General features: G+C 44.8%; 1 protein-coding gene across 1 annotated transcript in view; it reads right to left on the bottom strand.

The window, feature by feature from the left end:
• ELP3 (elongator acetyltransferase complex subunit 3) overlaps positions 1 to 22,090 on the bottom strand; it is a 149,066-nt gene extending 126,976 nt beyond the window's left edge. The window contains exons 1-7 of the mRNA XM_065401159.1: positions 21,992 to 22,090; positions 19,898 to 19,997; positions 17,568 to 17,706; positions 15,559 to 15,629; positions 13,316 to 13,379; positions 11,592 to 11,660; positions 3,204 to 3,358 (exon numbers count right to left, since the gene is read on the bottom strand). Coding sequence (XP_065257231.1) covers positions 3,204 to 3,358; positions 11,592 to 11,660; positions 13,316 to 13,379; positions 15,559 to 15,629; positions 17,568 to 17,706; positions 19,898 to 19,997; positions 21,992 to 22,010 — 617 coding nt within the window. The 5' untranslated portion in view covers positions 22,011 to 22,090. The remainder of the gene's footprint in view (positions 1 to 3,203; positions 3,359 to 11,591; positions 11,661 to 13,315; positions 13,380 to 15,558; positions 15,630 to 17,567; positions 17,707 to 19,897; positions 19,998 to 21,991) is intronic.
• Positions 22,091 to 24,289: the final 2,199 nt, after the last annotated feature.

Raw genomic sequence — 24,289 nt, forward strand, 5'->3', positions numbered from 1 at the left:
GACAGTCCTAACAGCCCAAAAATACTTTGGGGATCCCAGAAAAGCTACATTTTTCTTTGCAGTTTTACAATGCAAAATCTGCTGGACAGTTATCTATATATAAGCCTACGCACTTCATGTGGGACCTTGGCCAAATCACTTTGACATCAATTGAAATTAGAAGCTCAAATACCTTTGAGGTTCTGGGCCTCAGTCTCTCTATTCCTCCATTCCCCATCTGTAAAATGGGGCTAGGATAGCAGCACTTCCCTATCTCCCAGAAGCGTTAAGAAAACACATTACAGATTGTGAGGCACTCAGATGCTATGGTAATGGGGGCGGTCATAGGGGCACGTGGCTTTTTAAGGGGTTGGGGCTCAACTGCACCCTATACCAGGTTCAGCCCACCTTCCCAAGAGAAGGGCATAAGTCCTGGGGTCATGTGGTAGAAGGCTGTGACTCAGAGCCTGGCCTGCTAGGATATAAAAGGTAGCCCGAGTTCAGGGAGGTGCTGAAATGAAAATGATAGACAAGCAAGTAGAGGCATAACAGCTGTGTTTTGACATGCATGCACCATAAGCTTGAGAAGAGATATTAACTCTTGAGAAGAGATATTAACTAGACCTCGCTGCTTTCCTAACCACTCATTCTGCCTTCCTTAGAAGTTCAGAAGCACTCACTTTTATCAAATAGCTTCTTGTGCAGAAGTCAAAATGGTGAGGACTCACAATTTTCTAAGAAGGTGGTTATTTATCTGATGGAACATGAATAAGACACCTCTGCTTTTACTGCATCTAAAAAAATATACCATTTGATCTGATCAGGACACCCAGGAAACAAAGCATTTGTAATAGTCACTGCCAAACTTTATTCTGATCACTTTCTGCAGTTTGTATTATCCAAGCCTATCATATGCTAGAAAAAGTTGCATTTAATTAATAAGGAAAAGAGCAAACATTTGAACATGATATATATATATAAAAAACAAACAAACAAAACAGGTAATCAAAAGGTTAAAATTAAAACAAATTCCAGAACAGCATAAGCACAGGATGTAGCTTACAGAATACAATACACCCCCTTGTGGTCTAGTGAAGAAATCAATTTCTACTTTCAATCACAGTGATAAAAATGATCTTGAATGAAATAAACAGAGGTTTATAAAATTATGAATGGTGTGGAGAAAGTGAAAAAATAAAGTTTTATTTACCCCTTCACACAATACAGGAATCAGGAGTCACCCAATGAAATTAATAGGCAGGTTTAAAACAAACATAAGGAAGTACTTCTTCTGACCAGATAGCAAGTGTAAAAAAAATCGGGATGGAGGTGGGGGATAATAGGCACCCATAAGACAAAGCTCTGAATATGGGGTGACCCTAACTTCTTCACACAACGCACAGTTAACCTGTACAACTTGTTGACAGAGGATGATGTGAAAGCCAAAACTATAACTGGGTTCAAAAAAGAATTAGAGAAGTTCATAGAGAATAGGTCCATCAAGGGCTATTAGCCAAGATGGTCAGGGATACAACTCTATCCTCTGGGTGTCCCTAATCTTTGACTGCCACATGCTGGGACAAGACAAGAGGGGACAGCTCACTTGATAACTGCCTGTTCTTTTCATTCCCTCTGAAGCATCTGGCACTGGGCACTGTTAGAAGACAGGATTCTGGGCTAGATGGACCACTGACCTATGACCAATCTTATGTTAAAAAGAAGATACCATATAAAGAAATTTAACAGTGTTTACAAACTTCAAGGAACACGATCAACTTGAAATCTAGCCATTTTTAAAAAAGTTAAAAGTAGTTTCAAGACTCTACTGCTGCTCCCAAGGCTTCCCTGACAATTTCTGAGATTTTTACAACAACCATTTTCTAAAATGGTTTTCCCTGTTACTATGGGAAAGACCCACAAGAACCAGAGGACGTTGTGAAAATGACTATACACAAAGTATGCAAGAAAAAAAAAAAAAACTATTTTTCTCCAATCTTAAGAGTTACCTGTAAGGATAACAGATAACAAATACACAGAGGCATGTTTTTAAGAGGATATTGTGCCTTTAAATCTGCAGCAAAGAATGAAGCATGCAATAAAGAGGGTTCACTGTGGCTTAAGAAACAGATGCCAAGGGAAATCCTGAGGACTGATGGATGTGATTTCAGCTTTATGAAACAATCAACTGCCCTCAGGTGATCTGAATCTTTTCAACCTCTTACTATCAGCCTCAAAAGATGGGTCAAAAAGGTTCTCATGAGGACTCAGACCTATATCATCCCTTCCCATATAAACACTCAGCAAGGCAACAAAAGCAATACATCCACAGCTCTGAAGCTGCAGACACCCAACTGCACCACCACCTTGAGGGAAGGGGAGGGAATGATGATAGATTATGCATAAATGAGTTGTGGAGAATGAGAGGATGAGGACAGCTCAGCGTTACCGGCTGGAGATTTTTCCAATTATCCACAAATCCTGTGCCCCCGCCCCCCACACCTCCCAAAAAAGTGGAATTTTAAAAAGGAAACTTTGAGATCCACTTACATTATTTATGAACTTGATTAAGAATATCTGTGTACTTTTTCTTTGCCAAAAGAGTCATTATTTAAATCGGATATCTGGATAACCCAATGTTATTTAAATACTACACAATTTAAAGTTTGCACCCCAAAAACAGTCATTGTTGATATCAGCTGAGTTGTAGATAAATAGTTTTCAACCCCCAAGGGGTCCACAGACCACGTCTAAGGGGTCCACGAATGACTGTCGTTACCACAGAACAGTGGTTTTCCACCTGTGGACCCCTGGGGTCCACAGACTATATGTCTGATTTCTAAAGGGGTCAAAACCTCCATTTGAAATTGTTTAGGGGTCCGCAAATGAAAACAGGTTGTAAACCACTGTTGTAGATACACTGGGAGTTTCCATTTAGGTGGTAAAAAACAGACTAAAATTCCAAAGTAAGAACAATCTGCTCAATTTGATGCCATGTCACACAGAAATAGGCATGTACTGTGGAGAAAATTTTCCAGCTTGGGTGCCTACAGTTGGACTTGTGGGTGCTCAGCACTACTGAAAGTCTATCTAAATATACATTTGGCTGTCTAACTTTAAACACCCAGGGTGGAAAATTTTAGCCCTATTTTCACACTCAAAATTTATTTTCCTATGTGAACTTAAGGTTTTTAAAAAGTGTGTTAAAGGACACCAAGCATGCTTACCGGACAGCCTCCGATACGTTGTTGGAAGTGTGTCCAGATAAAGCATCATGAAGGTTTCGGATGAAGTAATCTCTGTAGTCTTCAGAAAGGGCCATAAATGTTCCTCCCATCACAATGAATTCCACTTTATCCACACTGTGGCCCAGCTGCTTCAGCTAAAAAGTTAAATATAGCTGTAAGAGACTTTGTACCTAAAGGACTCCAGTGAAAACCTTCGACTCCAAAATATACTGTACAGTTAGTTCCTTATCAGAATTGACCTTTCATATCTTCTACTAGAATGCCAAATCAATAATGCTTTTGTATACAGTAGCCTTAATATAATTTTGCAAATAACTTAGAAATGACTCCTCTATTGCAAGAGAGTAGGATGGTTTATAACGACTATATAAAGAGAGGTGACGTATGGGAGAGTGCTCTAAAGAGATGGGGCATCACAAATGACAGAGCAATACCACAAAGGAAGCTCAAACTGGAAAAGCAGAGTTCAAGGGGATGGGCGAGACCAGGGCTATACAAAATCCAGAGAGTTTTTCCACTGGATTTAGAGAGCAGCAGAAGCCAGTGAAGGCAATAAAGGATTAAGAGCATGGAGTTTCACTGTTCTCCTGAAAGTTGATTTCAGGAGAAGAGACAGAAGATTTGAGGAACCATTTACTCTTTGTACAGATAAGAAGAGACAGCATCTACTCACATCAGAATTACAGGCAAATCAGTGATCATTTAAACAATATCCCAGGTAGTTTTTCCTATTATATTAGCAGTCAATTACTATTCAGAAGAGCTGCAATCTTAAACACTGTTTAGAATTGGTTGTTTAGCCAATGTAAACAACGTTTAGCCTGTTAAATGGCTTAAGATTCATTCATGAAGAGAGATCATTTACGTTGGACAGACAAGGCGGGTGAGGTAATATCCGCTATCAGACCAACTTCTGTTGGTGAGAGAGAGAAGCTTTCAAGCTCTTCCTCAGGTTGGGGAAAGGTACTAAGAGTGTGACAGCTAAGACCATGTCTGTACATACAGCGGCAGCAGCGCAGTGCATCTGGTGAAGAGAGCTCGAGCAGCAGAACCTATGTCAGCAGGAGAAGCCCTCCTGCCGATATAGCACTGTGCACACGAGCGCTTATGTCGGTGTAACTTATCAGGGGGTAGCCGTTGTGACGGGTTGGATCACAGAAACCCCCTTGGGAGCTGCCATCCAATGTACCAAGACTACTTCTGCTTCTGTTTTCCCTGCCAGCTCAGGACTCCAGCCCCCTGTCTTGCTGAGTCAGACACTCCTGTCTGGCTCCAACACAGACCAAGGGTCTAAATCACTTGTCCTAAAGCTGCAAGTTTACCCAAAAACAGCTCACAGGAGTGTGCTTGTCTTTAGCACTCCGATGCCCAACTCCCAATGGGGTCTAAACCCAGATAAATCCGTTTTACCCTGCATAAAGCTTATGCAGAGTAAACTCATAAATTGTTCGCCCTCTATAACACTGATAGAGAGAGATGCACAGTTGTTTGCTCCCCCAGGTATTAATCCATACTCTGAGTAAATTACTAAATAAAAAGTGATTTTATTAAATACAGACAGTAGGATTTAAGTGGTTCCAAGTAGTAACAGACAGAACAAAGTAAGTCACAAGCAAAATAAAATAAAATGCGCAAATCTATGCCTAATCAAACTAAATACAGATAATCTCACCCTCAGAGATGCTTCAGTAAGTTTTTCTCAGACTGGACACCTTCCAGGCCTGGGCACAATTCTTTCCCCTGGTACAGCTCTTGTTCCAGCTTAGGTGTTATCTAGGGGATTCTCCATGATGGCTCCTCTCCCTCTCTGTTCTCTTCCACCCCTTTATATATCTTTTGCATAAGGCGGGAACCCTTTGTCCCTCTGGGTTTCCACCCCCTCCCCTAACTGGAAAAGCACCAGGTTAAAGATGGATTCCAGTTCAGGTGACATGATCACATGTCACTGCAAGACTTCATTACTCACTTGCCAGCACACACATATACAGGGAGACTCACAGGTAAACAGCCATCTGCAGACAATGGGAGTCATCAAGATTCCAAACCATCATTAATGGCCCACACTTTACACAATTACAATAGGCCCTCAGAGTTACATTTGATAGTTCTAGTTTTAGATACAAGAGTGGTACATTTATACATATCAGATGATCATACTCAGTAGATTATAAGCTTTGTAATGATACCTTACAAGAGACCTTTTGCATGAAGCATATCCCAGTTACGTTACATTCACTTATTACCGTATTTTCTCTAAAACTATCCCAGTTACATTATATTGACTTATTATCAAGTTTTTATAAAACCATATAGACTGCACAACGTCACAGCCGTGTTAGTCTGTATCCACAAAAACAACAAGGAGTCTGGTGGCACCTTAAAGACTAAGGCCTGGTCTACACTAGGCGTTTATGTCGAATTTAGCACTGTTAAATCGAATTAACCCTGCACCCGTCCACACCACGAGGCTATTTAGTTCGACATAGAGGGCTCTTAAATTCGACTTCTGTACTCCTCCCCAACGAGGGGAGTAGCGCTAAATTCGACATGGCCATATCGAATTAGGCTTGGTGTGGATGGAAATCGACGGTAATAGCTCCGGGAGCTATCCCACAGTGCACCACTCTGTTGACGCTCTGGACAGCAGTCCGAGCTCGGATGCTCTGACCAGCCACACAGGAAAAGGCCCGGGAAAATTTGAATTCCTTTTCCTGTCTGGGCAGTTTGAATCTCATTTCCTGTTTGGACAGCGTGGCGAGCTCAGCAGCAGTGGCAACGATGCAGAGCTCTCCAGCTGAGATGGCCGTGCAATCCCAGAATAGAAAGAGGGCCCCAGCATGGACTGATCGGGAAGTCTTGGATCTCATCGCTGTGTGGGGCGATGAGTCCGTGCTTTCCGCTCCAAAAGACGGAACGCAAAGATCTATGAGAAGATCTCGAAAGCCATGGCAGAGAGAGGATACAGCCGGGATGCAACGCAGTGCCCCCCAGTTTCATGTGTGGTTGTTAATAAAAAATACGTTTTTGTTCATTACTGTTTCAGTCATGCTGTTTTGAGGGAGAGTCTGTCTGCAGGGGGGGAAGGGGCTTGGTAATTGGACAGGACATTCACCTTTAGCAGGCTACAGAGGCGGGGGCAGGTCCAGCAGCAGGGCACATACACAGTGCACTGACTAGTTACCCTGGTCAGTCTGGGAGGTGGTTTTCATGTTCTGTGCGTGGGATGGGGGGAGGGGGGGGTGTTGCTCTGCGACTTTGTGGCGGGGGAGGGCAGTTACAGATGTTATGCAGCGGTCCTTGTCCTGGATCACAGAGCCACGCAGCAGGGGATCTGTAACCCTCCTCCCCCTGCCATAAAGTCACATAGCCCCCACATACACGCAGTCCCGCTCAGGAGGGCTGGCAGGCTCCGTGGAAACAACCAATCCGCCACTGCGATTCCTGTCATTCCTGGAGTTTAGAAGGATCATTTGCATCAGTACACTACACCCGCTCCCCACCACAGTCTGCGTCCCAGGTTTAAAACATTCCCGCGAAAACAGTAATAAAGACAACGGTGTTCATTAACAAAATAAAACTAAATTTATTTTTTTGGAAGGGGGTGGAGGGGGTCTGTAACTGGAGAGGATAGTCATCCTTAACTGGGTAAAGAAACGGGGGCAGGTTCAGCTTCTCTGTACAGAAACTTTAAAGTCACTGGTCACCCTGCTCAGTGTGGAACCAGGCTTTCAAAGCCTCCCAGATGCACAGCGCGTCCCGCTGTGCTCTTCTAATCGCCCGGCTGTCTGGCTGGGCGTAATCAGATGCCAGGCTATTTGCCTCAACCTCCCACCCCGCCATAAAGGTCTCCCCCTTGCTCTCACACAGATTGTGGAGCACACAGCAAGCAGCTATAACAATGGGGATATTGGTTTCGCTGAGATCACAGCGAGTGAGTAAGGTTCTCCATCTCCCCTTGAGACGTCCAAAAGCACACTCCACCACCATTCTGCACTTGCTCAGACGGTAGTTGAAGAGTTCTTTTTCAGAGTCCAGGGCGCCAGTGTAGGGCTTCATGAACCAGGGCATTAGCGGGTAGGCTGGGTCCCCAAGGATCACTGTAGGCATCTCCACATCCCCAAGAGTTATTTTGTGGTCCGGGAAGTAAATACCTTCCTGCAGCCGTCTAAACAGACCAGAGTTCCTGAAGACGCGAGCGTCATGAACCTTGCCCGGCCATCCAACGTTGATGTTGGTAAAACGTCCCCTGTGATCAACCAGTGCTTGCAGCACCATTGAAAAGTAGCCCTTTCGGTTGATGTACTGGCTGGCCTGGTGGTCCGGTCCCAGGATAGGGATGTGAGTTCCATCTATAGCCCCACCGCAGTTTGGGAATCCCATCGCGGCGAAGCCATCTATGATGACCTCCACGTTTCCCAGGGTCACTACCTTTGAGAGCAGTACCTTGACGATTGCCTTGGCTACTTGCATCACAACAACCCCCACGGTAGATTTGCCCACGCCAAACTGGTTCGCGACAGACCGGTAGCTGTCCGGCGTTGCAAGCTTCCAGAGGGCTATGGCCACTCGCTTCTGGACAGTCAGGGCTGCTCGCATCCGGGTGTCATTGCGCTTCAGGGCAGGTGACAGCAACTCACAAAGTTCCAGGAAAGTCCCCTTCCGCATGCGAAAGTTTCGCAGCCACTGGGATTCGTCCCAGACCTGCAGCACTATGCGGTCCCACCAGTCAGTGCTTGTTTCCCGTGCCCAGAATCGCCATTCCACAACATCCAGATGACCCATTGTCACCGTGATGTCCTCGGAGCTGGGTCCCGTGCTTTGTGAGAGGTCTGTGCCCCTCTCAGAGTTCATTCCCTCACCGCGGTGCCGTAGCCTCCTCGCCTGGTTCATCTGCATCTGCCTCTGGGAAAGGTGGATGATAACCTGCGAGGCGTTCACAAGTGCCACAACTGCAGCGATGGTCGCAGCGGGATCCATGCTCGCAGTGCTGTGGCGTCCGCGCTGTCACTGACCCGAAAAGCGCGCGAACTGATTTCCCGCCGGCGCTTTCAGGGAGGGAGGGAGGGCGGTATTGACAGACGGATGACGGCAATTACCCAAAAGCACCCTCGACCCTTTTTTTTACCCAGAAGGCATTGGCGGCTCGACCCAGAATTCCAATGGGCAGCGGGGACTGCGGGAACTGTGGGATAGCTGCCCACAGTGCACCGCTTCCAATGTCGACGTTTTCCCCGTTAGTGTGGACTCACAAAGTTGAATTACTGTCCTTAGTGTGGACACACAAGTTCGACTTAGCAATATCGATTCCACATATTCGATTTAAGTGAAATCGAAATACCCTCGTAGTGTAGACATACCCTAACAGATTTATTTGGGCATAAGCTTTCATGGGTAAAAAAACCCACTTCTTCAGATGCATGGAGAACACTTCCATCTCCCTGGACATTCTATAACAGATTTAAAAGTAGCCATACTTGAACAAAAAAACTTCAAAAACAGACTTCAAAGAGAAACTGCAGAACTAAAATTCATTTGCAAATTTAACACCATTAATTTGGGCTTGAATAGGGACTGGGAGTGGCTGGCTCACTACAAAAGCAAGTTTCCCTCTCCTGGAATTGATACCTCCTCATCAAATATTGGGAGTGGACTACTTCCACCCTGATTGAATTGGCCCTATCAACGCTGGTTCTCCACTTGTTAGGTAACTCCCTTCTCTTCGTGTGTCAGTATAATAATGCCTGCAATTATTCTGTAAATCTGTAATTTCACTCCATGCATCTGAAGATGTGGGGTTTTTTACCCATGAAAGCTTATGCCCAAATAAATCTGTTAGGCTTTAAGGTGCCACCTCGTTGTTTTGGTGTAACTTAGGTTGCTCAAGTGGGTGGTTTTTTCACACCCCTGAGCAATACAAGTTAAGCCAACATCAGCTGTAGTGTAGACACAGCCTAAATACAAGATCAAACAGATAGTTTAGCATAAGTAGTTGGCACATATTATAAGAGACCATTCAACGTGAAGTGGCCCATTAACACCCCTGTAGTCATAAGACACAGAGGGTGGTTACTGGGTTAGGTTGCTGTAATAAGCCATAAAACCAGCATTTTTATTAAAGACTAGTATTTTTAGTGTCTACCAAAGTTATGAATTTAAGCTCCCAGGGTCATCTTTTGAAAGTGTGCAGGTTTCCTTTGAGGACGAGGACTGACTGATCACTCTGTATCTGACCTCTTTGTGAAAAGTGTTCACACACAGGTGAGATGGTGTTTTGTCTTTTCATTTTCCTGTGTGAGTTCATTCAAGAGAGTAGTGATTGTCTGGTTTCACCCACACAGTTATTATATTGGATTTATGGTTATTACAACAATCTGTTAACCACTGACCCATCTTTTTGTCTTATGACTACAGGGGGTTTAACAGGCCACTTCACCTTTATTGGTCCCTTAGAATACGTACTAACTACTTATGCTAAACTATCCGTTCAATGTTATATTGAACTGTGACACTCAGTACCTTTCCCAGACCTGAAGAAGAGCTCAGAGACAGCTTTGGAGCTGCACAATCACCAACAGAAGTTGGTCCAATAAAATATATTACCTCACCCATCTTGTCTTTCTAATATCCTGGGATCAACACAGCTACAACAACATTGTATACATCTTTTAAGTTAGACAGTCTCATATTTTTTGAGACTATCAAGAACTACAGCATGAGAACCACCATTGAATCCTATAACTTATCTCCACCACGTTTATTTATCGGGGAGAAACATGGAGAAATTTTCTTGGGGATACATACATACATGCCACCCAAACTGGGACTGCTGGAACAGCCCCCAGTTTTTGCCTCTGTCCCACTTCCCCCTATTTGTCTTGAGTAGCAAGGACTGGATTCCTTTTTGCTGAGTTCTTGCTCTGGACATCAGAGACTGCTGCAGGACAACAAATAGCCACTTCTCCTATTCCTCCCTCCTCCTGCACTATTCTTCCTTGTTCCCCTTTGTTGGCTTCTAAGGCAGTGGTCTCCAAACTTTTTTGATCGCGCACCCAATCAGTAAAAAAATTTTGAGCACGCACCCCCTGCTCCTGGCTGAACTGTCGAAGCAAGGGAAAAAAAAAAAAAAGCCGCTCGGACTCCCGACTGAACTGCCCCGGGGGGGAGGGGGGGGGAAAGAGAAGGATCCTCTTGCGCACCCCACTTTGGAGACCACCATTCTAAGGGATGGAAGCAGCCACTAGGCCAGCAGTTTCACCTCAGCCCCACCCTCAGAAGGGAAAAAGGAGGCACCTAGATGGGGGAAAATAGAAGGGGAACCTCAAAACAGAATAAGAAGAATGGGAGAAACCCCACAATGGGGGAAGGAAAGGGAAGCATACCAGAGTTTGATCCCATGTTCATTTATCATTATTGTCCATTCTCCATCAAGTGGCAGGTTATGACTTTGTGAGATGCCATCCGCCTAGTTTTCCCCCGATTTATGCAGTTTTTCCCATGGAGATGCTACTGGAGGGAGCTGGGCTAACGGAACCCCCCCAGTCACACAGATGTGAAAGTGGTAAGCCATTAGCTTTCCCAGCCCAAATGTAACGGGTAAAAGGCAGGGCTTATTTAGGAGTGAACTAGTTGGGTGTTGTGAGAGCATCAGTAGCTAAATATCCATATTTTAGGATGGTTATCTCAAGTGTAAGACTTTGGGGGTTCTCATCGACTTTATATGAGGTTTCTCTTATACTAGCAACAACATTTCATGTTGCCACATTATCATAATGATGAATCATCATATATTTATGTATGAAAATAATGCAATATAGGGAGCAGAGAATGAAGGATTTGGCAGCTGGTAGGAGAGAGGATCTTAAAGATCATCATAAGCAAGTCTATTTTGAGGCCCCAAGATATTTATATATCTATTTAAAAACCCAAATCTCACCAGAGTGAACAAGACAATTCAGTAACCCCCAAGATCACTCTCTTAATTGGAAAGCTGCTTTCAAAATGCTGGAAACTAAGGGCACGTCTTCACTACCCACCGGATCGGCGGGTAGCAATCGGTCTATTGGGGATCAACTTATCGCGTCTAATGAAGACGCGATAAAATCAATCCCTGATCGCTCTGCCGTCGACTCCGGAAATCCACTGCGGCAAGAGGCGGCAGCAGAGTCGACGGCGGCACAGCAGCGGTCGACTTGCCGCCGTCCTCACAGCCAGGTAAGTCGACCTAAAATACGCAACTTCAGCTACGCTATTCACGTAGCTGAAGTTGCGTATCTTAGGTCGACCCCCCGCTGTAGTGTAGACCTAGCCTAAGAGAATTATTGCAACTATTTTCAAACAATACATGTTCACTTCTATGCAAATATTTACCTGTTCGACTCGCTGTCTTGTCTGGAGATAAGGATCATATCTGGCACGAATGGCCCTCATTGATGTTGGCTAGGAGAAATAAAAGGATTCATTATTAAACCTTATTTCTTGACAACATACTGGAAAAGAACAAGACGTGAATCTTTAGCCACTGGTTGGACACTCCATTTTCACAAACATATAATTATTAAAATCTTGATCCCATTATGACTCCAGTATCTATCTGGTTGTAGTTTACTGAATGTTAACCAATGTAAGAAATCAAAATTTATGTTTTGCCCTGATGTTGTAATGCGACTGAAATAGGTCAGTTCAATCTTTTTTGACACCATTTTTAGTTGACCACCCCACTGGGGGGGGATGAGGATGGGGCAACAAACAGATTTATATTGTACCTCTGCAAATTATGATTACAAAACTATTGTCTCAAGATACGTCGTCTTGATGCTTCATTCATTTTTTCCCTCCTACCCTCATCTCACTGCTTTTTCTCCTTCACGATGCTCCCTGTGCATGGAATGACTTCTCAATGTCAATTTGTTATCCACCACCCTCTTTTCATCAAATCCCTAAGAACTCACTTCCATGATGCCAACATTGTGAACTATTACTAATTGTTTTTAGACAAGTTATGCTCTCCTTTGAGTTTTCTAGTGCATCAGGGACTGTCTCTTTATATTTTGCAAGTGCCAAAGACACTTAATACTAAACGAATGCATGTATACACACAGAGGCACATGTGTTAAGAGTCTCCAAATCAGTGTGAATTAGGAACGTTCTACTGTACATACACACTTCCTAATTTGCACTAATGATTGGGAAACCCATTGCCAATCACTGAATACTGGATAATAGCAAGTGAACCAAAAAATTAAAGATAAAAGGACACTGTATCTAAGTCTACTTAGTTTGTTTACTTTGACAATTATTACTTCGCTTCAATTATTTTTGACACTTCATAATATACTAATAGATGGAATGAAGCATATTTTTTAAAAAATGTTTAAATAATTTAGTCTCACTATAGCATCTGCTATTAAGCTTTTGCTGGGTAGCAGGAAAGCTTCTTTTTGCACTTTAAAATATGTAGATTAATGAGGTTCTACTGAAGATACATACGTAGTTGCAAGATGTGCTACACTGGGGTTTGGCATGGGACACCAAATCAAGTAAGTTAAGAAAAAGATTCACTTTTGAAGTATTTTATTTACAGATTTTAAAACCTCAAGATCCCACTTTTTGCTAAAGTGAGTTACAATGAGCCAGGCTATAGAGCACGCAAGTTTCCACTGCGCTGTTTCCTTAGGCAATATTTATGAGGAAGAATAACTTTTGGAGAGATCATACTTAGAAACTGCCAGTGTCCCTTTAAGTTTAAAGCCATCTGAAACAGGAAAATAAAGAAAACTTATCTTTGCCAACATGAAAAGGATAAAATTGGTAGGAAAAGAAAAACTTCTTTTCAAGCCTAAGGGGGAAAAAGCTAACAAAATAATCAGGAGAGAGAAGAACTATTAAAAACTAATTCAAAGGGATTTCCAGCCTTAGCAGTTTAACTGTTTCAGTTTCGCTACTCAGATGTTTCTTTTTTTTTCCCCTCTCTCCTTTTTCATTCTTGCAATAAGGACTGATTTTCTAAAGAGTTGTGAATAGAGATGAAAAGGAGCCTGTCACAATTTTACAGACAAAATGTAACATTGCAACATGACCCTCAAAGGTAGTACCTCATAGCCAGTATAAGACTGTGTTGAATATTCAAAATCAGAATCGGGCCCACCAGGGCAGTATCTGCAAGTATTAAAAGAGAATAAGGAGTCATACACAAACCTGTACCAATGACAAACACAAAACAATAAAGAGTCTCTTGATTTAACTGAGACAGGTATCTGCATTTGTGCACTACAAACCATAGTTTAAGGACATGATTTAGCATGGTAATAAGCACCCTCAACTTCTATTGACATTCATAGGAATTGCGGACACATAGCACTATACAAGTGCTGTACTATAGCAGTAAAAAAAAAAATTACATGTAAAAAAGAAGATTACTAGTACTGAACAACAGACATTTCACTTTAAGCATCGAAAGGGACCAGGATAATAATCATATATAGAGAAATGTGGACCCGTCAAATAATTGTGTCTACCTAAAATAATTTTTAAATAAATTATACCAAAAAAAAAAAATGTACAGCAAATACCCTCCAAAAGCCTGAAATAGTTTCAGATAAACCACATCTCCACTTTATTCATTTAGGGAACCAGCTCTAGAGCTTTGGACTAGTATCACAGAAAAATTATTAAAATGAAAATAAAGCGATACTATAAGTAATTCTAAATGTGTATAAGAAGCACAAACATTTTCCAAACGTCATAATTAAATTAGCCGTCCCCTATCTAGATAATGACTCCTCTGGTTTAATGTATCTGAAGCATTTAGGTTGTCAATATACATAAAAAATAGATAGGGCCTTCAGTTACAAAATAAAGATATTTCCAGATACCATTAGGGATTTAAATATTGATAGTGGGGAACCATACTTCTATGTAGTTGCTTGAATTCAGGGACATACTGTTTAGCAACCACATGTAAAGTAACATGCAGGCTGGACAATTGTACAGTAAATTACTATTACTGGCCCTGATGGCTTACATTAAACAGATTTTAATTACATACATGCAAGTTGCAGAGAAAGCAATTAGTGGATACCACAGCATCACTGCTGCTCAGCAATGTATTTGCATGTATTTGCACTGAAATGTCTCAAATAGAACTACCGACGATGCACAAGGAGGAACAGACTTTAGCTTCAGAACAGACTCTCTTAACATGTTGGCACTGAAAACTACTAAAATTTTATTTTAGTTACTAAAGCTTGCAGATATTATGCTGAACACTCAGAGAGCAGAAATGGTGTCTGAGAAGGAACCATTATCAAATAGCCAGAATAGAAGCACAGAAAGAACACCTCATTTTTTCGCTTCTTTTGAATTTCTGTAATGTCCATTTCCACTCAGATTGGAAGAGCCCATGGACATGACATCCCAGCAAGCAGTGGGTTGGGGATGTCATGCTGACAACAGAAATACTTGAGATAGCAGGGGATGAGGTAGCTAAGTGGCATCTTCCATTATAAATTTGCACTTTTGCAAAGTTTTAAATATTTTATTTCCCCAAACTTTTTAAAAGTCATATTTAAATTTTGCAAAGCCCTGCAATTTTTTCTTGCTTCTCTAATAATTTCCATTATATTCATGGTAGTTTTTGTCTCAAAGTTTGTTTACAGGGTGCTCAAGAATATGCTACTTAAGTCTCTACAAGCACTTTTCAAATTGACACAAATATTTTCACCCACTTGGTCTGAAACACCTCAATTTGAGTAGAGCAGACACAGACCTTCAGGGTATGTCACAAGGCTCATCTTTTTTCCCAGGCATTTGAAAAGGAGGGAGAATTGTAACAGCAGATATAAGGAATTGTTCAAATGGAGGGGGATTCATGGTAGAGTGCCATAAATTATTGCACTAAGGATGTATTTTTAAGTTGTGTGAATAGCTGTGGAACCTTTTTAGCGTTTTTATAAATCTACACAAACAAACATCTAAAATAACATAATTTGTATTTCACTATTAACAAGTGGCCAAATCCAGCTCTTTGCATTCACTTAAGTATTTCCACTAACACAAGCAGGGATTGGTCCATTGAAGGAAAAGCATGTTTTCTTTGAAGAGAAAGATCAAATAGAGAATCTGTTTCGGTATAACACATATGCATCAACAGTCTGGATTTTGATTCAACTTGCTAGAAGTTTTCACTCATGCAGAAAGAAAGGTGGCCTGTGGACCTTTAGAGGTAATCCAGGTCTGTAGAACCCCAAAATGGCAACAGTGACAGTATGCTACTGCACATGGCCAGACTTATTCCAGAAACATTTCTCCTTTGGCTCCTCTGAACGGTCATACTTACACACATATGTTTCCTGTAAAGTTAATGTGTGGACACCTGTGCGGTTTGCACATCACAGCCACAACAGCAATCTGTAATAAGGAGAGTTACAAAGGAAGGAAATTATAATCATAGTAATTTCTGAAATTATGAAAGATAAAAAAGTACATCCTGGAATTATACAAACAGGTACATATGTGAGGGACTGTTTTAAGTTTTTTCCATCTGAGCCTTACCCTTAACACACTGGTGCATTAACTCTTGAAGGAAAAAACAGTAATGGCAGTGACAGAGTTGACCACCATCAAATGCAACAGTAAACTAGCAATGCCATTACTAAAAAGGGTTTCCACAGTCCAGAGGGATATAGCAGCAGGACATGTTCATGGCACACAAGACCACATTTACAAGCAGAGGACCCATCTCAGGTTTGGTACCACAGGCACACTGTCAAGACCCAGAGTGACATTAAAATCCTGATTGGGACAGTTTGGTGCACTTTCAGGAGAATGTGAGGCTGGGAGAATGACAATAGGCATTGGGGAAAGACTTTGGAAGATGGGCATTGGGGAAAGACTTTGGAAGATGGGCATTGGAGAGACAGAAAAATAAGGGGAGGAAACAGACAAAAAAGGAAAAATAAATTCATCCTCATCAGCCACAGAACGTAATTCTCAGAATCTTTTTCTCCCATGATCTCCTAGTTTCCCAAAAAAAAACCTGAGCCTCACAACACCATTTGGGGGCATTAATCTCACTTTTAACAAATAGACAATATGAGAACTAGAGAGGTTAAGATGCAATTTTTCAAGTGTTCGCTAGTTTTGAGTGCACAACTTAAGACACCAAGGGCCTGATTTTCAGAGATACTTGTTAATTACTATATGGCAACATGGAATTACCTTAATAACTGTACATTTCCAGATTTTTTTTAAATTGGGGAGAGGGGCAGGGAAGGGCAGGGAGTGTGTGTGTGGTATGATAGGAAGGCTTAAAATATCCTGTTGGATGCTAGCTGTAGTTAGTGTTAACACTTTTCAGTCTTAATTATCTTTTAAGGAAATTGTGGGTGAAGGATTAAAATCTTGTTAATGAACCATTTGCTGAGCCGGCCAGCTGCAACAGCACTAAATTTTAAATGGGTCTTGTTTCCAGATTAACCTGTGGAAGTGAGACATGCTAATCTGGTTAACAAATGGCAGTCACTGCACCAGCACTCTTCTTTTCGCCTTCATGAGATACTTTGAAAACCATATTCCCTTGCCATTGCTATGATGCTGTAGACCAGTGTTTTTCAAAGTTCAGGTCTGTAAGCCACTGGGTCGCCTTGCTCAGCACCCAGGGACCCTAGCGTCTCTGGTTAGCACCACCGACCGGGACGTTAAAAGTCCTGTCAGCGGTGCTGCTCAGCTAAGGCAGGCTAGTGCCTACCTGTTCTGACACCGTGTTGCACCCCAGAAGTGGCCAGCAGCGGGTCCAGCTTCTAGGCAGGGGGGTCACGGGGCTCCACACGCTGCCTCCGCCCCAAGCACCGGCTCCGCACTCCCATTGGTCGGGAACCAGCCAATAGGAGCTGGGGGGCAGTGCCTGAGGGTGAGAGCCACACGGAGCCGCTTGCACACCTCTGCCTAGGAGCCGGACCTGCTGCTGGCCGCTTCTGGGGCACAGCGCAGTCTGTGATGCCAGGACAGGCAGGAAGCCTGCCTGTGCACCCCGGCTGCACTGCTGACCTGGAGCCACCGGAGGTAAGGCCGCACCCCAACCCCACGCCCCAATCCCCTGCCCCAACCCTGAGCCCCTCCCACACCCCATACCCCTCATCCCCAGCTCCATTGGGTTGCAGGCATCAACAATTTTCTTCAAGTGGGTCCCCAGAAAAAAAGTTTGAAAACCAATGCTGTAGACAATCTGGGAAGTTGACCACATAGCTAGTCCTTCATTAAAGCTTCTGGACTTTCAACATCTTTACAATGTTTGACAACAATTAATCCTGGTCTTTCACTGAAGGGTCATTTATATACAGTACTCACCCCACTAGCAGTTCGGATAGGCTTTGCCTTTAGCTTGGGTACCAGCACCTTGCGATATTGAGGTGGAACAGCAGCAATGATGTCAACCAAACGAGGCTGTGCGGAAAGCCCATACTTAGCAGACGTCTTGGTTTTCACCCTAAAATGGAAGGATCTCAAATTATTTTATTCTATTCAGGTCCTTACGCCCATCGCTGTGATATCCCAGCACCTACCTACAACTCAATCCAGTAAGTGCTGTGTTACTGTCTACAGTTCAGACTAATGTACATTACTTAATGAGACACACATTAAAAGAACCTAATTAAAAAGCTGATGCTAGCTATATGTGATAGCTAACTTGACGTTATTAATGCATAAAAAAAATAACCCAAGGCAACTGTAATTGTAAGATTTTGTATTTTTGCTATTTCTTGGCCTTGGGGGGGGGGGGGGTTAAAGTGTGGTTTTACTCAAAAAAGTTCTGAAACTGGCACTAGAAGGCTCAAAGTTTACTGTTTCTCAGTGACTGAGAGCAAATTAGTTCAGTTCATGAGATTTTGGTCTAACTGCTACCATGCAAACCCAGATTCCTGTTAGGTCTCTTTCCAACTTGTGCCCAGGAAAATGTCTTTGAAGGGAAGACCAAAGCACTGCAATAGGAACCTGGGGGCAAATCCTGTTCTCAGTCTCAATACAGTTATTCTGAGCTTATAAAAGTAACAGAGAAGAATATTATTTTAGTTAACAATTCTTTTCATTACATGGGAGCCTGAATTTAATCCAGATCACTGTCACATGACTCTGGGTACATCTACACAGCAAACAAAAAGATCCATAGCAGCGAGTCTCAGAGCACAGGTCAAATGACTTGGGCGCTAAAAATAGCAGTGTAGACATTCAGGCTTGGGCTGGAGCCTGCGCTCTGGAGCCCGGCGAAAGGAGTGGGTCTCAGGGCCAGGGCTCCAGCCCAAGCCCGAACACTAATTTGCTCTCAGTGGATCACAAGCTAAATATGAGTGTTGTAAAAAAGCAAACATCATTCTGGGATGTATTAGCAGGACTGTTGTAAGCAAGACAGGAGAAGTACTTCTTCCGCTCTACTCTCTGATTAGGCCTCAAGGAGAGTATTGTGTCCAGTTCTGGGCGCCACATTTCAGGAAAGATGTTGACAAATTGGAGACAATCCAGAGAAGATCAACAAAAATGATTAAAGGTCTAGAAAACATGGCCTATGAGGGAAGATTGAAAAAATTGGGTTTGTTTAGTCTGGGAGAAGAGAAGGGGACATGATAACAGTTTTCAGTACATAAAAGACTGTTACAAGGAAGAGGGAGAAAAATTGTTCTTCTTAACCTCTGAGGATCGGACAAGAAGCAATGGGCTTAAATTGCAGCAAGGGAGGTTTAGGTTGGACATTAGGAAAAACATTCCTGTCACGGTGGTTAAGCACTGGAATAAATTGCCTACAGAGGTTGTAGAACAGGGGTCGTAGAACAGGGGTCGGCAAGCTTTCAGAAGTGATGTGCCGAGTCTTCATTTATTCACTCTAATTTAAGGTTTTGCATGCCAGTAATACATTTTAACGTTTTCAGAAGGTCTATTTCTATAAGTCTATAACATATAACTAAACTATTGTTGTATGTAAAGTAAATAAGGTTTTTAAAATGTTTAAGAAGCTTCATTTAAAATTAAATTAAAATGCAGAACCCCCCCCCGGACGGGTGGCCAGGACCCAGGCAGTGTGAGTGCCACTGAAAATCAGCTTGCATGCCGCCTTCAGCACATGTGCCATAGGTTGCCTACCCCTGTTGTAGAATCTCATTGGAGACTTTTAAGAGCAGGTTAGGCAAACACCTGTTAGGGATGGTCTAGATAACAATTAGTCCTGCCATGAGTGCAGGGGACTGCACTAGATGAACTCTCAAGGTCACTCCAGTCCTATGATTCTATGATCTACACTGATATTTTTAGCCCCACAATCCAAGCCCTGCAAGTCCAAGTCAGTGGAGGGTTTGTTTTGTTTTTTGCTGTGTAGACGTACCCTGTATTGCCTCTGTCGGACTAACAGGTTGGACAGACTTACAATGTAAAAAATAAGAGACATGCTTATTCTTTTTCATTAATATGACTCATACCATGGTCTAAAAGCTCTGAATGAAGTAAACGGGTATATTTTCAAGTCAGCGCACAAATGCAATTATATAAGATTTGTATCAGTGAAAGAAATTCAGTTGGGGTGTGAAAACTAAGTACTATTTTTTAAAATGTCTGAATAGACAATTATTCCTCCAGGGTTGGGTACCTGCCCTGGGAAGCATAGAGATAAGTTACTGGCTGGCACTACTTACTTATTTAGATTCACATCTCTTCCCTGCTCATGAGCCTCAATCAGCTGTTTAATGACATCAGCTATTGTCATCATCATCAGCTCTGCATGGCTCAGGTCTCCTGAAATAAAAATGAAGTATGTTCAGGCAAAAAAACCCCACACATACATATGACATATGCTAATCATTTGTGCAAATTACCAATTCAAGCTAACACTTCCTGCAATTCCAGCCTTAGGCTGCCGACCCCACAGAGCTATGCCAATGCACGTGATTCCTCATTTACATCACCCCCTTAGAGAAAAACAACTGTTATAAGATATTGGTTTTGTTTTATGTGTGAAACACAAACTCCATCTTCACTTCTGATGACCTCTCATTGTTGAGCCACTTGCACTAATGCCAGAAAAGACAAGAAGTTGAAAATATAACGCTGGAAGTTGAAGCTAAACCAGGGGCTGGCAAACTTTTTGGCCTGAGGGCCGCATTGGGTTTCGGAAATTGTATGGAGGGCTGGTTAAGGGAGGCTGTGCCTCCCCAAACAGCCAGGCGTGGGCTGGCCCCCGCCCCCTATCCCCCACCCTGCTTCCTGCCCCCTGACGCCCCCCCCGGGACTCCTACCCCATCTAACCCCCCCCATCCCTTGACCGCCCCCAGAACCCCCATCCCACCACCCCTTCTCCCTGACTGCCCCCGGAACCGCTGCCCGTGACTGCCCCCTGCTATCCCATCCAACCCCCCCCCTTCCTGACTGCCCCCTGGGACCCCTGCACCCATTCAACCCCACTGTTCCCCGCCCTCTGACCACCCCGACCCCTATCCACACCCCCACCCCGACCACCACCCCGAACTCCTCTGCCCTCTATCCAACCCCCCCCTGTTCCCTGCCCGCTTACCGTGCTGCCTGGAGCACCGGTGGCTGGCGGTGTGGCTGTGGCTGGCGCCAGCCACGGCACCGCACAGCACAGAGCACTGGGTCAGGCCACAGCTGCGCTGCCCGGCCGCCCAGAGCATTGCGCCAGCGGCGCTACGAGGTGAGGCTGCAGGGGAGGGGAAAAGCAGGGGAGGGGCCGGGAGCAAGCCTTCTGGGCCAGGAGCTCAGGGGCCGGGCAGGAGGGGCAGGCGGGCCATAAATTGCCCACCTCTGACATAGACAAATTCAGACTAGAACTAAGGCACAAATTTTCAACAGAGAAGGTAATTAACTCCTGGAACAACTTCCCAAGGACTGGGCTGGATTCTCCATCATTGGAAACATTTAAATAAAGACTTTATTTTTTTTATGAGATGCTCTAGTCCAACAGGGATTAATTTAGGGACGTGCGATGGAGGTCAGACTGGATGATCACAGTAGTCCCTTCCGGCCTTGGATTCTATGGCTACATATCAGGGGGTCGCCGTGTTAGTCTGTATCCACAAAAACAACGAGTCCGGTGGCACCTTAAAGACTAACAGATTTATTTGGGCATAAGCTTTCCTGGGTAAAAAAAAAAAAGTGAGGTTTTTTTACCCACGAAAGCTTATGCCCAAATAAATCTGTTAGTCTTTAAGGTGCCACCGGGCTCGTTGTTGTTTTTATGGCTACGTCCACACTGCTCACCTTACAACAGGGCCGCTGTGCCAATGCACCTGTAACATCGGGAGAGTGAAACAAAACCACCTCCCAGGAGCGTGGTGCCCACTGAGGACACGCTGTCCACGCGGGTGTGTTCGTCGTTACAACTTTTGTTGGGGGGGGGGTTGTGTTTTTTCACACCCCTGAGCGACAAACGTTGTAGCGAGGACAGGGCCAGTGTAGACCCAGCCTTGTGAGTCTCTGACAGGAAAAGGCCAGGCACGGGCTACAGCTGCTGCCACTGAGGCGAACCAGGCCGGGCCCCCGAGGGGGCGGGGCTGCTTCCCTAGCCGCTCCCGAGCCTGTGCGCGGCGCCGCGCGCCAGCCGTTTAACCCCCGCGGCACGTGAGCCGCAGCGGGGGCGGGAACAACCCAGCTCCCGCGCAACCGCCTTCGCGCTCGAGCCCCAGGCCCGAGGAGGCGACGTGTGGGGGGTGTCCCCCAGGCCCGAGGAAGAGCCTCCCGCGAGCCGCATAGGAAGGGGCCGCCGCCGCCGTTACCTTTCTTCTTCTGCCTCATGCTGGACGCTCCCCTCGCGGCCACCAACCGTCCGCCCGGCGCGAGGACAGGAGAAGCTCCCTCTCCCACTTCCCCGCTTTGGGCGCACTGAGCATGCGCAGTGACCTTCGCTGGCGCAGCTGCCCTGACTTCTGCCCGGTGTTTGCTGCCGGCTCTGTGGGGGGGGGGTGCAGGGACTTTTTTAGTTCTCCCCCAGGACACTGCGTGTCGGCTGCGGAGCAGAGGGCGGGTTCCTGGGGCTGGGTTCTTAAAGGCACAGGCATCCCAATTCCTAGGCTGTCAATGCTTAGACACCGCAGCGACTCTCTATCGTGTACAACTGCTGCGGGGCTACGTTACTGCTACAGCCGGGAGACTTAATGCTGTGAAATACTGTACAGACACTCCCACAGCCTGCACCCTTCCTGAACCCAAACTCCGGCCCAGAGCCGGCACCCCAAACAGGGCCGGCTTAACCTTTTGTAGGCCTGGGGCTAAACATATTTGTGGGCCCCCATGGGGGCAACGGGGACATGGGGTGGGGGGGCAGAGTCCTCAGAGCAAGGGGCTGGCCGGGGGCAATGGGAGATGGGTCATGGCACGGCAGGGACAGTCCCGCCCCACCCAGCCCAGTACAAGGGCACTGTTTACAAACCGGCAGCCGCCAGACGCACACGAGCCCACCCGGCTCTGCGCTGCCATCGTGCTTCTTCCCCTTGGGGGCGGGCCCGTGCCGCACCATGCTGTGACGTTGTGCAGTCTATATGGTTTTATAAAAACATGATAATAAGTGAATATAATGTAACTGGGATAGTTTTATAAAGATTTGATAATAAGTGAATATAATGCAACTGGGATATGCTTCGTGCAAAAGGTCTCTTGTAAGGTATCATTACAAAGCTCATAATCTACTGAGTGTGATCATCCTAGTTGTAGAAATGTACCACTCTTGTATCTAAAACTAGAAATATAAAACATAACTCTGAGGGCCTATTGTAATTATGTAAAGTGTGGGCCATTAATGATGGTTTGGAATCTTGATGACTCCCATTAACCAGGACCATTGTCTGCAGATGGCTGTGTTTACCTGTTAGTCTTCCTGTATATGTGTGTGCTGGCAAGTGGGCAATGAAGTCTTGCAGTGACATGTGATCATGTCACCTGAACTGGAATCCGTCTATAACCTGGTGCTTTTCCAGTGAGGGGGGGGTGGAAACCCAGAGGGACAAAGGGTTCCCGCCTTATGCAAAAGATGTATAAAGGGGTGGAAGAGAACAAAGGGGGAGAGGAGCCATCATGAAGAATCCCCTAGCTATCACCTGAGCTGCAACAAGAGCTGTACCAGGGGAAAGAATTGTGCCCAGGCCTGGAAGGTGTCCAGTCTGAGAAAAAGCTTACTGAAGCATCTCTGAGGGCGAGATTATCTGTATTCAGTTTGATTAGACATAGATTTGCGCATTTTATTTTATTTTGCTTGGTGACTTACTTTGTTCTGTCTGTTACTACTTGGAACCACTTAAATCCTACTTTCTGTATTTAATAAAATCACTTTTTATTTAGTAATGTACTCAGAGTATGTATTGATATCTGGGGGAGCAAACAACTGTGCATCTCTCTCTATCAGTGTTATAGAGGGCGAACAATTTATGAGTTTGCCCTGCATAAGCTTTATGCAGGGTAAAACGGATTTATTTGGGTTTAGACCCCATTGGGAGTTGGGCATCAGAGTGCTAAAGACAAGCACACTTCTGTGAGCTGTTTTCAGGTAAACTTGCAGCTTTGGGGCAAGTGATTCAGACCCTGGGTCTGTGTTGGAGCAGATGGGAGTGTCTGGCTCAGCAAGACAGGGTGCTGGAGTCCTGAGCTGGCAGGGAAAACAGGAGCAGGGGTAGTCTTTGCACATTAGGTGGCAGCTCCCAAGGGGGTTTCTGTGATCCAAGCCGTCACACATGCTACCCCTATGCCCAGTGCCCTCCCATAGACCACTATGCCCAGCACACACACACACACAGAACCCCCCACAGATCCTCTCACTGCCCAGTGCCCCCCTAGCTGAACACCCTCCACAGCCCTCCCACAACTGCACAGTGCCCTGCACCTCCCTGCCCAGAGCCCCTCCCACAGATCCCCTTACTGCCTAGTGCCCCCCACCGCCACAACTGAACAGTGCCCCGCACAGAACCCCCACACTTCCCAGTGCCCTGACACACATAGATCTCCCCCACTGCACAGCCCCCCAACACACACAGATCTCCCCACCCCCTCACTGCCCAGCATCCCCCCAGATCCCATAGAGACAT

This window comes from Emys orbicularis, chromosome 3, assembly GCF_028017835.1.
Source record: "Emys orbicularis isolate rEmyOrb1 chromosome 3, rEmyOrb1.hap1, whole genome shotgun sequence".
In the NCBI taxonomy this organism is placed as follows: Eukaryota; Metazoa; Chordata; order Testudines; family Emydidae; genus Emys; species Emys orbicularis.